This window comes from Echinops telfairi, unplaced genomic scaffold (assembly GCF_000313985.2).
Source record: "Echinops telfairi isolate 266 unplaced genomic scaffold, ASM31398v2 ScPeMD7_3533;HRSCAF=4204_0, whole genome shotgun sequence".
Taxonomy (NCBI): domain Eukaryota; kingdom Metazoa; phylum Chordata; class Mammalia; order Afrosoricida; family Tenrecidae; genus Echinops; species Echinops telfairi.
This window is the reverse complement of record NW_022107431.1, coordinates 84,621,567-84,634,858: the sequence shown is the minus strand read 5'-3', so window position 1 is coordinate 84,634,858 and position 13,292 is coordinate 84,621,567. Positions and strand designations below refer to the sequence as shown.

Below are 13,292 nucleotides of genomic sequence, written 5' to 3'. Positions count from 1 at the left end.
TGATCATGCTTTACCAGGCCTCCCACACCCTCCTCACCACCGATTTGGATCACTTGTTGTTCCCTTGTCCCTGGGTTTGTTAACACCACTACCTTTCCCCCCATCACCCCTCTCCCATGTCCCCCTGGAACTGTCAGTCCTGTTGCTTCAAGAGAAATCTTTTTAACAAGTGGTACTGGAATAACTATATTAATATATTTTTTAAAAACAATCTCAGTGAACCTTATATCATAGAATAATGACAACTAAAACTTAAAGTGGATCATAGTAAATAAACACATGCAATACTGTTCTCCGAAAAATGGAATGTAAATGGGGCTCATAGTGACCCTAGAGGACATTGTAGAGTTGCTTCCCAGGGCTTTTCAGTTCTAAGCCTTGACAGGCGCAGACAACCTCATCTTCCGCCCAGCAATAGCAGCTGGTGGGTTCGAACGGTTGACCTTGGGGGTTAGCAGCCCATTGCTTAACCCGCTCTACCACCTGAGTTCCAGCTCTTCTACAGTCTTTCATTTTCACTGTCCAGCCTTCAGATACCTTTGAGGGATGGAAAATACCAAGACTTGGGTCAGGTGAACTTTAATCCTCAAATGCTGTCTTTGTTCTCTAAGACTTAGAAGAGGTCTTGGGTGAGCAGCAGATTTGCCCGGTGCAATAGATCATCAGACTTCTTGCATTGATTGTGGTGCCAAGTGCCAAGTGAAACGAAATCCTCAACAACTTTAGTCTTTTCTCCATTTTCTTTACATTGAGTTACAATCCAGGCTGAAGGCCACAGCCTTTGATTTTCAACAGCAAACGCCTGAAGTCCTCTTCACTCTTGGATTATGTTATCTGCTTATGCAGCTTGCCTTCCTCCAGTGCTGATGCCGCAGTCTTCTACATATAGTCCAGCGTTCTGGATTGTTTGCTCTGGAAACAGATTGAACGATCACAGTGCATGGATGCAACCCTGTTGCACACCTTCCCGATCTTAAACTGTGCAATATTACCTCCTTCTGTTTGAACCGCGGCTCTTCGTCTACATGAGCACAAGGACGGGTTCTGCAATTCCCACTCTTCTCAATGTTATATGTAGTTTGTTATGATCCATGCAGCCCAGTACCTTTGCATAATCAATGAAATACAAGTATACAGCTTTCTGGTCTTCTCTGCTTTCCGCCAAGACCTAGCTGGTGCCGGCCATGCTATCCCTCTTTTCACCGCCTGTTCTGAATCCAGCTTGTTTCTGGCAGCTCCCTGTCAGTGTGCTGCTGCACCATTTTTAGATGATCTTCAGCAAAATTTTACTTGCATGTGATATTCATGATATGATCCCATAATTTCTAAGTAATCTGTTGGGCCACCATTCTGTGGAATGGGCACAAGTCTGGCTCTCCTCCAGGGTGTGGGTGTTGGTCTTTGGTTCCTGGCAGTGAGTGCTCCCTGGCTGCATCTGTTTGCAGAGACATTGCCCTAGTGTTCTCTCGGTTCCTGAAGCCTGGTTTTCACTAATGCCCCCAGGGCAGCTTGGACGTCCACTTTTGGTACCATTGGTTCTTTTTTTTTTTTTAACATTTTATTAGGGGCTCATACAACTGTTATCCCAATCCATACAACACATCAATTGTGTAAAGCGCATTTGTACATCGTTTCTCACAACCTTTTCTCTCCATTTAAACCCCCGACATTAGGTCCTCATTTTCCCCTCCCTCCCCGCTCCCCCCTCCCGCATGAGCCCTTGATAGTTTATAAATGGGTATTTTGTCATATCTTGCCCTGTCCGACATCTCCCTTCATCCACCTTTCGGTTGTCTGTCCCCCAGGGAGGAGGTCACACACAGTTCCATGTAATCGGTTCCCTCTTTCCTACCCATTCTCCCTTTACCCTCCCTGTTTTGCCACTCACACCACTGGTCCTATAGGGCTCATCCGTCCTGGATTCCCTGTATTTTCCAGTTCCTATCTGTACCAGTTTACCTCCTCTGGTCTAGCCAGACTTGCAAGATCGAATTCGAGTCATGGTAGTGGGAGCGGGGAGGAAACATTTAGGAACTAGAGGCAAGTTGTATTTCTCATCATTGTTACATCGCACCCTGACTGGCTCATCTCCTCCCCGAGACCCCTCTGCAAGGGGATCTCCAGTGGCCTACTAATGGGCTTTGGATCTCCACTCCGCACTCCCCCCATCATTCACTATGGTAAGATTTTTTGTTCTGATGATGCCTTACACCTGATCCCTTCGACACCTCGTGGTTGCATAGGCTGGTGTGCTTCTTCCATGTGGGCTTTGTTGCTTCTGAGCTTGATGGCCGCTTGATTACCTTCAAGCCTTTAAGACCCCAGATGCTATACTTTTTGATAGCCGGGCACCATCAGCTTTCTTCGCCACATTTGCTTATGCGGTACCATTGGTTCTTGATCATGACCATCCTCTTGAAATGGTTGAACATCAACTGATTCCATACAGTGACTTAGTATGTTTCTTCCATCTTCTTCTGATACTTCCTGCATTACTTTGCGCTTAGAATCCTTCAATCCAGTAGCTCAAGGCTTGGATTTTTTCTTCAGTTCTTGAACATTTTCTTCCCATTGGCTTTCCCCAACTCCAGGTCTTTGTATATTTCACTCTAATACTTCTTGCTTGTCTTCTCGAGCTTCCTTTTGCAATTTTCTGATCTGTATATAATAGATTTTAAACTGTCTTTGTTTATATTATTTAGAAGGGTGGTAAAAAGTCTGTGGAAAATGGAATTAAAATATTATAGGATTTTTCTGCAAAATTTTTGAAGCCCCCTTGCATGTATATGTATAACACATGAGAAAGCATGGTGACAAATGAGCTATTCACCTTGGATTATACTCGTCACCTGTTGAATTTCATTAGCAAGTTGCTGTTGAAAGCACATCATTCCCAAGCGTGTTGGTTTTCAGTCCATAAACACAGTAACTTGTAGATGATGTCACTCATAAGTGTTCTCATCGCCAGCATTGCTTTTTAAAAGTGAAAAAGGAGAGAAAGCCGATATGAGTGCTGTTAAAAACCCTTTCACAGATGTTTATTTAATACCAAAGCGGTCTCCGGACTCGGGAGTAGGAATTTCACCGTGAACAAAAGAACACAGAGCCCTTAGATCCCAGGAAATCTGTGTAACTTGTAGTAGGGGAGCTCATGAAGCTGGTGCTCAGAGCAGAATTGAGAAAGTAGCTGACACAGAACTGTCAGTACAAAGTTCTTGGGTTCACTTTAAGTAGTTAGTCTCAAATTGTCTGGAAACAGCTTCCTTTGATTCTGTGAATTTGGCATTATAGAAGAGAATTCTAGCAATTTAGGGAGTTTACTTCCCCATTGTTGGAGATACTCAATCTGAATCACATCGGAATATAGCACTTCTTTTTATTTACATCTGGTTATTGATATTTTGGTATATAAGGCATCCTCATCTTTAATCCTAGAAACCCATGGTGGATCTTTCTGCTCTAACAGAGAAGACCTGATCGACAGTTTGAAAGTACAATGGCCCTTTGTCTCCCTGCTCATTCTACACCCTCACTGCCATCGAGCCCATGCTGACTCGCAGACCCCCCTGTGGGTTTCTGAGGCGGCAACTATTGACAGGAGTAGAAAGCCCAGTCTTTCTCCCAAGGAGCTGTTGGTGGAGTCGAACTGCTGACCATTCGGATCGCAGCCCAACACAGAGCCACTACTCTTGGCTCTTTCTAAAGGGACCTTTTTATTATGTCCTTCCTGACGCGGTGCTGCACTTGTACTTGTTGGAGATGCAAAGGGAGGGTGTGTCTATGTTTGGACAAACTTATAAAACAGTCACTTTTCCAAAGGGCACGTGGCCTCTCTGTGTTGACCATCCCCCTGTGTCATCACTGAGAACACGCCATTTGAGGTTGCTGACCAGTCTCCCTGGCCTGGGGAGGTGCTGAGCCCTTCTCTAAGTGAATTTTGGTCATAATCCCATGACAGTAAGGTGGCTGGCTGGCTTGTTTGGGGGATCTGAGATTTATTTCTTGGTGAGAAAGTTTATTCATTTTTTCTAGTCCTTGACAGATGGCGTCCTATAGTTCTTTAGAAAAAAAAAACCAGGTTGACTTATTTATTTGACACTCTTAGAAATCTATTTTACTTTTGACTGGACTCAGAGGTAAGAAGCTCTCAGAGGGGACAGCCTCTCTCTCTCGGCCCTCTGCTCCTGATGGTTTCCTTTGGCCTCTCCATTCTCTGGGCCCAAAGCGTGGCATTTTCTGCCGCCCCCTCCACGTGGAGTCACAAGACACGGAATCGTGGGCGCTTTGACCCCAGGCCGCCTGCCCTCTTGGTGCAGGGCTGTTCTCACAACACACTGGAGAACGTTATCTTCTTTAAAGAGAGTGGATGCTTGCTTTTCTGGCCCCCAGGTGACAAGGCACAGTGTCTCAGTCCTGTTTACAGTGACCAGGTGGAGAACACTCAGATTGGCTTCCACCAGGCAACCCAGGTAGACTTGCGCCCCCTCTCCACAGTTCTGCTTGGCTGTGCCAGGAGAGCCCTTCCTTTAACCACAGCCATGGCTCAGGAGACCCGCCTTGTAGGGAAGCCTTGCTCGTGGTTCTGATTCGGACAACATAACCCTTCCATCCATCACCCAGCAAGTCAGCAGCCACTCTGTGGCCATTGCGTCTCCTAAAAGGTGTGAAATTTGCATTCACCGCCCACTTCAGTGGATCGCTGGTGGCCAGTGGCTGGGATGGGGATGTCCAGCTTCCTGGTGAAGCAGCCTCCAAGACGGCTCAAAAAAAAGGGCATTCCTCTGGCTCTTGTTAGACCATGCCCTCAGCGCACCTAGAGATGAAGCTGGTACGCATATACCTGGTGCCAACTGTATTTTGAAGCAGCAGCCTTAGTGCCTCGCCCTCCGTTTTTCGGCAGGTGGTGAAAGCATGGGGAGCGCACGTGACAGCCGTTTGCTCTCAGGATGCCAGTGACCTTGTAAGGAAGCTTGGGGCAGATGATGTAATTGATTACAAATCTGGCGAGGTCGAGGGGCAGCTGAAGACCTCAAAACCGTACGTATGCTTGCAGTGGGCACCGTGGGGGGACGGAGCCAGGCGGTGGATAAGGACGGCCTGAGATCGTTTGGTGGCTTTATCGTGTGGGAATTTTAGAGAAGAACCTATAAAAACCTGCCACGCCATTCCCAGCATGACGTCTGTGGAGACAGCACAGTAACGCAATGTGGCATGGACTCAGGGTGATAGTTTGCTTACATGGTCCTTGGCTAATTTGAATTGAACCTGCTTTTACTTACTGTTGGATGGTGAGAGGGCGGAGGGCTGGCTTGGCTGCGCATTCCATTGGTGGCCTCCGTCATCACAGAAGTACAGACAGCCGGGCATGAACGTGACTGGTTAGCACCACACAGCCTTTTGGTGTCTGGGCTTCATAAAGGCTTCCGAGAAGCAGAGCAAGTGTGAAGAGTGATCCTGGGGATGCTGGATGTGCTCATCGTCTGACTGTCTGGAGGCTGTGGGTCAGCCTGCTGTCCTGAGTGGGAGCAGATTGAGGAGGTCTGTCAGCCCCGCTGATGGCAGCAGTGGCTTGGGGCAGAACTAGAGGGGCTGCTCGGTCCTCTGCTCCACCCCTAGCCAACATCACAGCTGCGGGGCACTGGGAAAGCTGCTCGCTGCCTCGAACTCAGCGGTTAACCATTTGTTGATTAGTTTTCAAATGCCAGGTACTTGAGTGGAGGTGGGGTGGGGGTGGAGGTTAGCCATTTGTTGTATGTGTGTGTGTAAACCAAAATCTCCAACCAAACTCCCTGCCATAGCAACTGATTGGACAGAGTAGAAGGGCCCTCAAGGGTTTCTGCGGCTACAGAGCTTTACAGGAGCAGAAAGCCTTTCTCCTGTGGAGCAGGAGGTGGGTTAGAACTGCTGACCTTGTAGTTAGCACAAAGCATAACCAACTACACCACTAGGGCTTCTTCCAAGATCACAAGCTGCCCTTAAGTCATCTTTCAATCAGGTATCCCATGTTCATTTATTAAAAGTTTTGCAGTGGAGCACAAACTTTAATAATGAGGAGAATTATCATCCATCAGGTCGTTCTTCGGAGTTTCCCTCTCTGTTGTCTTTGCCCTTAGTTTAGGCCCGTGAAAGAATCAAGATCACACAGTTGGCCAAAACTGGTTTTAGAAGCTGGGGGTGGAGCGGTGGGGGCAGAAACGACTTGCTGAAGTCTTTCTTAAAGCATTGGAAGTGTGATTTGGGGAAAGGACAGCAGCAGCCATGTTTGCCTGATCTTGGAGAAAAACCAGAGTCCCAGCAACTGCCTCTTGTGTTCTCTCCCCATACCTCCTGGGTAACGAACGTGCTGGAGGGTGACTTGTGAGCTGTCCCCCAAAGGAAACCCAAGAGTCCCCTGGCAACGAGAGAGGGAGAGAGAGATCGGAGCTTGGATCAAGACTGAGAAGGGTCTTTTGTTTTTCATTTTTTTCTTTCCAGGTTTGATTTCATCCTCGATAATGTTGGTGGATCCACTGAAAAGTGGGCTCTAGGCTTTCTGAAGAAATGGTCAGGAGCCACCTACGTCACCTTGGTGACGCCTTTCCTCATGAACATGGACAGGCTGGGCATAGCAGACGGCATGCTGCAGACAGGAGTCACCGTGGGCTCAAAGGCATTGAAGGTAACCAACAAAGCCGAGGCCTGGCTGGTGGAGCCGGTGGCTACCTCATGCGTCTGGGAGTGGGTTTCCCATGGAGACCGTTTCTCTTCTTCTGGAGGCAGCAGGGCTGGTGCTGCAGGGGTGGATTGTGGAGCCACGCTGATGAGGCTCCACTTCGGGCCTCCGTTGAGTAGCTGCGTGGCCCTGGGCAAGGAGCTTAACAGCTCTCAGCCCCTGTGTCTACATCGAATGTCTTCGGCTGAGTTTTCTAGAGGGGCAAAACGAGTGACTACACACACACACACCACTGGGGGACTTAGATATATGTCTGTACACACACATACATGTTTATGTGTGGTTGTATGCATATATATACATACATACACTCATATACAAAAACTTACTTCAAGAAAATGGCTCCTGTCATGTGGAGGTTGATAAGACCTGGATCTCTGGGTCAGTCAGGCATTGGGCTCGATCTTTCTCAAGTGCTTGCTGGGCTGACGAACCTAAAAGCAGCAAGTCAGACCAGAGATGCAGGATGGAGGGCGTGGGAGCTTTGCCTAACACAGATTGGAAGCAGCCACACTCACAGGGGACTGCCCTCCCAACGGATGGGCTTTTTTCAGCAAATCACACAGTGGAGGGTGATTCCATAGGATTCGCCAAGTCACTAGAAGTCACAACCTGGCCGTGTTGACTTATCACCTTAACAATCATACCTGTAAAAATAGGCAAGTGATGCATCAACTCACTGTGCTGTTATAAAGATTAAGTTAGATAATCCATGCAGAGAATTTAGTATCTAATACCTACTCATAAAAAACCCACATATTTAATGTTAGCTTTCTTATTAGTCATTGTTACTTCCTTTGATCCCATTTGGTACATTTTCTGCTTTCTTTTTGCTGCTACCTGGTCACTCTTTCTCTGCTGCACCAGCTTTAACTATGTGAAGGGGAAAACATTTCAGACAGGGTACAGCTCACTCCTCCTTGATGGCTGGATCGGGATGAGCCAGTGATGCCAAGGCTGGGACTATTAGCTCTTTAGCTGTCCAGGGAGATTTTTTTTTTTTTTTTTTTGGTATAACTTGAAGGAAATTGTACCATTGAGTACCCTTGAGTCTACCGAGGCCATCAGAACCATCATGCCTTTGCTGGAATTTTAAACCTGTTCTACTAACATTAATATCCATGTAAATCTGAAACCCTAGCTGTCGATGGCATGATGGTAGTCCGGGCCTTGATGAGTCAGCCTCACTCTGTTCCCAGGGCCACCTGGAGCTCTGACTACCAAACTGGACACACTCAGTGTGCAGTGGGTCTTGGAGAGTTGAACAAGGCAGCCTGACTTAAGGGGCCAACATCAGAGTCTGTGCTCACTGCTTAACTTGTTAGCATGACGGGTCTCTATGCTGTCATGTCTCCAGCTGTTAGTGATTCTGGGTTACTGTGTTACAATCAGAATTTGGGTTGAATGGAATAAGCTCTAGAATAAAATAATACCAAAAGATAGAGCCTATTTTTCTAATGAGACAAAATATTTTTGATTCAAGAGTAAAACAGTATAAGGTTCTTCATTGGTAAAAATGTATGAGCCAATGTGTTGATCCAGCCTACAGTGACACACATCTGTGAGCCAGCTATCATGATGTTTCTGTTCTAGTTTATTCTGGAAATTAATTTATGGTCCCTAGATGTGAAATTTAGTATGTTAGTCTTGGAATACTACGTGTAAACTATGTACATATGGGTATTTTGTAAGAAACTCCAGACAGCCTTGAGAACAATGGGAATACCACACCAGTTAGTTGTGCTAATGGGGACCAGTTACTGTGCTAATCAACAGACAATTGTGTGAACAGCACAAGGGAATACTGCGTTGTTTACGTGGTTTAAAATCAGGAAAGGTGTACACCAGAGTGCATCCCCTCACTGTGTATTCACTCTGCGTGCTGAGCAGATCATCAGAGAAGTCGGATTATCTGAAGAAGAGTGCAGCATCGGGGTTGGAGGAAGGCTTATTAATAACCTGCAATATGCAGATGACACAACCTTGCCTGCTGAAAGTGAGGGTGAAGGACTTGAGGCACTTGCTGATCAAGATCAGGGATTGCAGCTTCAGTGTGGATTATAAAGAAAACCCAGATCCTCACAACTGGACCGATAGGTAACATCATGATAAATGGAGAGCAGGTTAAAGTTGTCACGGTTTCTATCTTTCTTGGATCCACAATCAGTGCTCACGGAGGCTGCAGTCAAGAGATCAAAGAACACGTCGCATTAGGTAAATTCACTTACAAGACTTCTTTAAAGTGTTGAAAAGCACGGCTCCTACTTAGAGGACTCGGGTGCACCTGACCCAAGCCATGGCATTTTCCTTTGGCTCACATGCGTGTGAAAGTCGGGCAGTGAATAAAGAAGCCCAATGAAAACTCAATACACTTGAACTATGGTATTGGCACAGAATACTGAAAGTACCATCGACTGCCAAATGAACAAACACATCTGTCTTGGAAGAAGTACAGCCAGAATGTTCCTTAGAGGCAAGGATGATGAACTTTGTCTCGCTTATTCTGGATATGTTTTCAGGAGAGACCAGTCCCTGGAGAAGGGCATTGTGTTAGTCTGGGTTGACTAGAGAAACAAATCCAGAGACACTCATTGTAAGAGAGAACTTTATATCAAAGAGCAATTGTACATTAAGAAAACATCCCAGCCCAGTCCACATCAAGTCTGTAAGTCCAGTATTACCCCATATGTCAGTACTAGTCCATAAATTCTTCTTTAGTCTCACAACACGGTGGGCATCAGAGGTGAGCAAAGCATCAGCTCCACTCTGGTCTTCATTTTCACTCGGTTCTGGTGGCAGCCAGAAGCTGCATCCACGGGGTGCTCTGTGGTGGCAAAGGGAACCTCCGTCTGCTCTCAGAAACCCAGAGTTTCCACATGAAAATGTACGCATTCGCCACGAGGCTCCAGGGTATGCTCCAAGCAGCTCTTTAGAACCAGTTGACCTGCAGGCTGTCCTCGGAGACCACAGCAGGCCCGGCATCCACCCTCCACCCCGGCGCGCTGGAAAGATGAGATATGGTGAAAGGTCTCACGTGGAGGCCTTTTAAGGAGTTTCTGATGTCTTTCTGAGAATGTGCCCAGTTAAAGGCCCTTTGGGGTGTTTGCGACTCCCCTGCCTGCTTCAGCTTCCTCTCTCTCCCAGAATGGCCTGGCAGGGAAAGCCAGCACGGACCCCTGACAACAGATGATGACAACGCCGCTGTCCCAGGCCCATCATTTCACTGAACAGGCCAACACTGCAGCCATTCCTGCTCCTCCTGAGTGCTCAACACTCGGCAGCATGTTGTAGTCCGGGAGGCCGCTCTTCCATAGGTCTGGGCCTGCTGTACATTGGGACCGTTCCCAGGGCTGCTGGCATTTAGCCAGCTCCCAACCAGACCTCCAGCAGCATTGCTGATTTCTCTTTCAAGTGAGGGTGCCTAGACCACCTCCTTCATGCCACGATGCGCATATGAAATGATGGAATCTGAATGGTGCATCGAGGCTGTTAGGGGCCAAGAGCAAACTACCTGGAGACTTCTGCCAACCCCAGCGGTACCCTGCCATCCTGAGGACTGGGGGAATCAATGCCCCCTCACATCCATTGTGGGGAGAGCCTGTCTCTCTTTGCCTGTATGGTCCGGAGGTAATTAATTATTAATGGTGACTTCTTTAACGCTCACCGTTTTTCCAGGTTAGATGGTACGTTCAACCGGTAAACCATTCTTGGCATGCCTGTTAGGAATCTCTGGTTTAGACAACAGCGTAGCTTTTTCTATATTTGTAAGCTGTGATTTGGTACCAATCCAGTTTCTCTTCCATAAACTTTACTTTCAGCACTGGGACAAATCGAGTACTTGCTGTATGTCAGACATTGTACATTTAACTTAATATAATCTAATTGTACATTCTCATTTACTCTGTTCAACAACTCTATAAACAAGGAAGCGACAATCAGGCTGGGAAATAGGCTTTACGAGGCAGCTTGCCCCAAATAACACCACTGGAAAGGGGCTGAGCTGGAGGAGCAGGTGAGTCCATCGTGCCTGCCAGCTTCATAAATCATGGCCGAGGCAGGGTAACAAAGCAAGCGGTAACGCCGGGTAGGCTGGGGCAGGCTGCCCTTCAACAAAGTTCTGTTGGGTGAATCTCCGAAACCTTCAGGACATTAACACTTGAGCAGGTCACTGAGGTTTGGTTAGGGAGGTCCTGGGAACCTTAGCTCACTTGCTTCAGTAATGACCCACCATCTTACCTCCAGCGTAAAGAATGATACTCAACATGAGCATGGTTGCGGGTGCAGCGTGTGGATTCTCAGCTGGTCAGTGAGATGCGGATCTACCCCTCCCTCGCCTGTCGGGTCGATGGCATGTTGCTGGGGTGCAGAACCCATCTCAGTAGCGCTTCCAGACTACGATGGCCTACAAGGAAAGACCTGCCAATACGGCTCCAACAATCAGCAGTAAACACCCTGAGTTCCAATGGTCCGGTCCATGCGTAACCCACTGTGGGCACAGCATGGGACTAAGCAGTGTGTTTCTTCTGTTGTACACTGGTTGGACATGTATGGGGTTCATTCCCTGTCGGTCACGTGCTAAGGTGCTGGGGATATAAGCCAATGTAATCGGATTGGTGTGAAATGTGGAATTATCTGTTTCATTCCTCCAGACCCTGCTTTTTCCTCTCCTGTAGTTAATTCTCCCTCCACCTTTCAGCATTTCTGGCAAGGAGTTCACTATCGGTGGGCCTTTTTCATGGCCAGTGGTCCGTGTCTAGACCAGATCGCAGAGCTGGTGGATTCCGGGAAGGTACGTGCAACCATTTGTCTTTGCTGTAACAGCCTGATGCCGGCACCTGCCCCCAGTCCTCCTGGTCTACAGGGTTCTCCAGAGGGAGGCTCACCGTGTGCACGCTGTCTCCCAGGCCAAAGGCAGCTCCACTTTTGCCTCTAGCCCATGGGAGCCACAGACACAGACGGCTGCACGTGAAAGAGCTTACTCCCTCTGGTCCGCCCCCGGTGGTTTACAGGGAAGTGGCAGGCCCAGATTGGTTCGATGGTGCTCCTGCTTTGGTGAAAGGCCGTGCTAATGTTTTCATAAAGGTCTTGAAACAAAGGCAGACTCCACCACAAAGGGCATCTCCGCGTAGAAGGTGAGCCTGCTCCCCGTTAGTCAGAAGGCGAGGGAAGCAGAATTTCAGATGAGCCAGGAGAACAAACACTACAGAATCTCAATCCCCAGACCTGGGGCCAGTTAGTGGCCGATTCCCAGGCTAGTTCAATAAAGTTAATACATGTTGTGTCTGAGAGGGCCATTGGCCGGGGTGTGAAGACTGATAAGGATTTGACTGGAGTCACCGTGGCTACTCGTGCCTGCCTGCAGCAGACTGTGTGGGTGGTTGCTTATAGCCTGGTTTCCCTGGCCGGATGTCAAAAGGCTTTTCAAGGTCATTCGGAGTTGAGCGGCTCCTCAGCTACCAACTGTTCATTTATATTCTTTCAACCTCTTAGCTGCCCTAGCACTCCCCCTCAGGAGGGACAACCGAAAAGGTGAATTCATCTTCTGTCACTGACATTTATGGTTTTATTAAGAGGGCCTAAGGCAGTGGTTCTCAACCTTCTTAATGCCTTTAATACAGTTCCTCATGTGGTGGTGGCCCCCAACCATAAAATTATTTTCATTGCTATTTCATCACTGTCATTTTGCTACTGCTATGAATCAGGCGACCCCTGTGAAAGGGGTCGTGACTCACAGGTTGAGAACCACCAGTCTAAGAAATAGTGCAGAACCTCACCTAACTAAGAGGGTTGTTTGAAGTCCTCCCACCTGCTGGAGGGAGGGAGTCTTGCTTAGCGGGCCTCTCCTGACACTGCAGTGGAGGCCCAGGGCAGGGAGAGAAGCTGCACTTGAGCGGAGACTTCCATTGCATGGTCCACGCAGGACCACTGGGAGGAGCACCTGGAGCAGGCTTTCTGCTCTTGGCACCTTGCCCCACTCCCGCTTGTCATTTCACCTTTCCAATTCAGTTTCTGAAGAGGATCTTTCCAAGAACTACTGCTTATTTTAGTGCATTTATTTCTTCCCAGTGTAGTCACATGACTACCTCATAAAAGGGAGCCGGTTAAGTGTTTTTCCCCTGTGGGGGTCCTGAGCTTGAGTGCCTTGTCTCACTTCCTGAAAGTGCCGATGGGTAGTGGGTAGTAGAGGGCTAAGCCTTACCATGACTGTATCAATCTGTGCCTCTGGGGAGGGTTCAGGAGAGCTTATGTCTGGGACGAAGGAATGTCATTTGCCCCATTGTTCTCCCCAACAGCACTTCTCCTTGCTATGAGCTCTGGCCTCGGCTGTGCGTGTCCTCCTCTGATCCCGGCTGGCCACGTGCTTGCCATTGCTCTTTTGTATTCAAAACATTGTGACTCTCTCTCCCCCTGCAAATTGCTGTTGACCCAACAGAGAAGAAAGGTGGCCTGTATGTGTGGCCTTTTAGGTGTGACAGATAACTGGTAGAATGGTTCAGAGAGGACACACTAGGAGCAAAGATGACCAAAAGTGTCCTTGAAGGAGGGTGAGGAATTGTCCCCTCTCTTGACCAGGTTTCTC

The 13,292-nt window shown here is 48.0% G+C and overlaps 1 protein-coding gene across 1 annotated transcript in view; it reads left to right on the top strand.

Annotated features, from left to right (window-relative positions):
* RTN4IP1 (reticulon 4 interacting protein 1) overlaps window positions 1-13,292 on the top strand; it is a 46,197-nt gene that overhangs the window by 29,330 nt on the left and 3,575 nt on the right. The window contains exons 6-8 of the mRNA XM_004696231.3: window positions 4,901-5,037; window positions 6,475-6,658; window positions 11,409-11,501. Of these exons, the coding sequence (XP_004696288.3) occupies window positions 4,901-5,037; window positions 6,475-6,658; window positions 11,409-11,501 (414 nt within the window). The remainder of the gene's footprint in view (window positions 1-4,900; window positions 5,038-6,474; window positions 6,659-11,408; window positions 11,502-13,292) is intronic.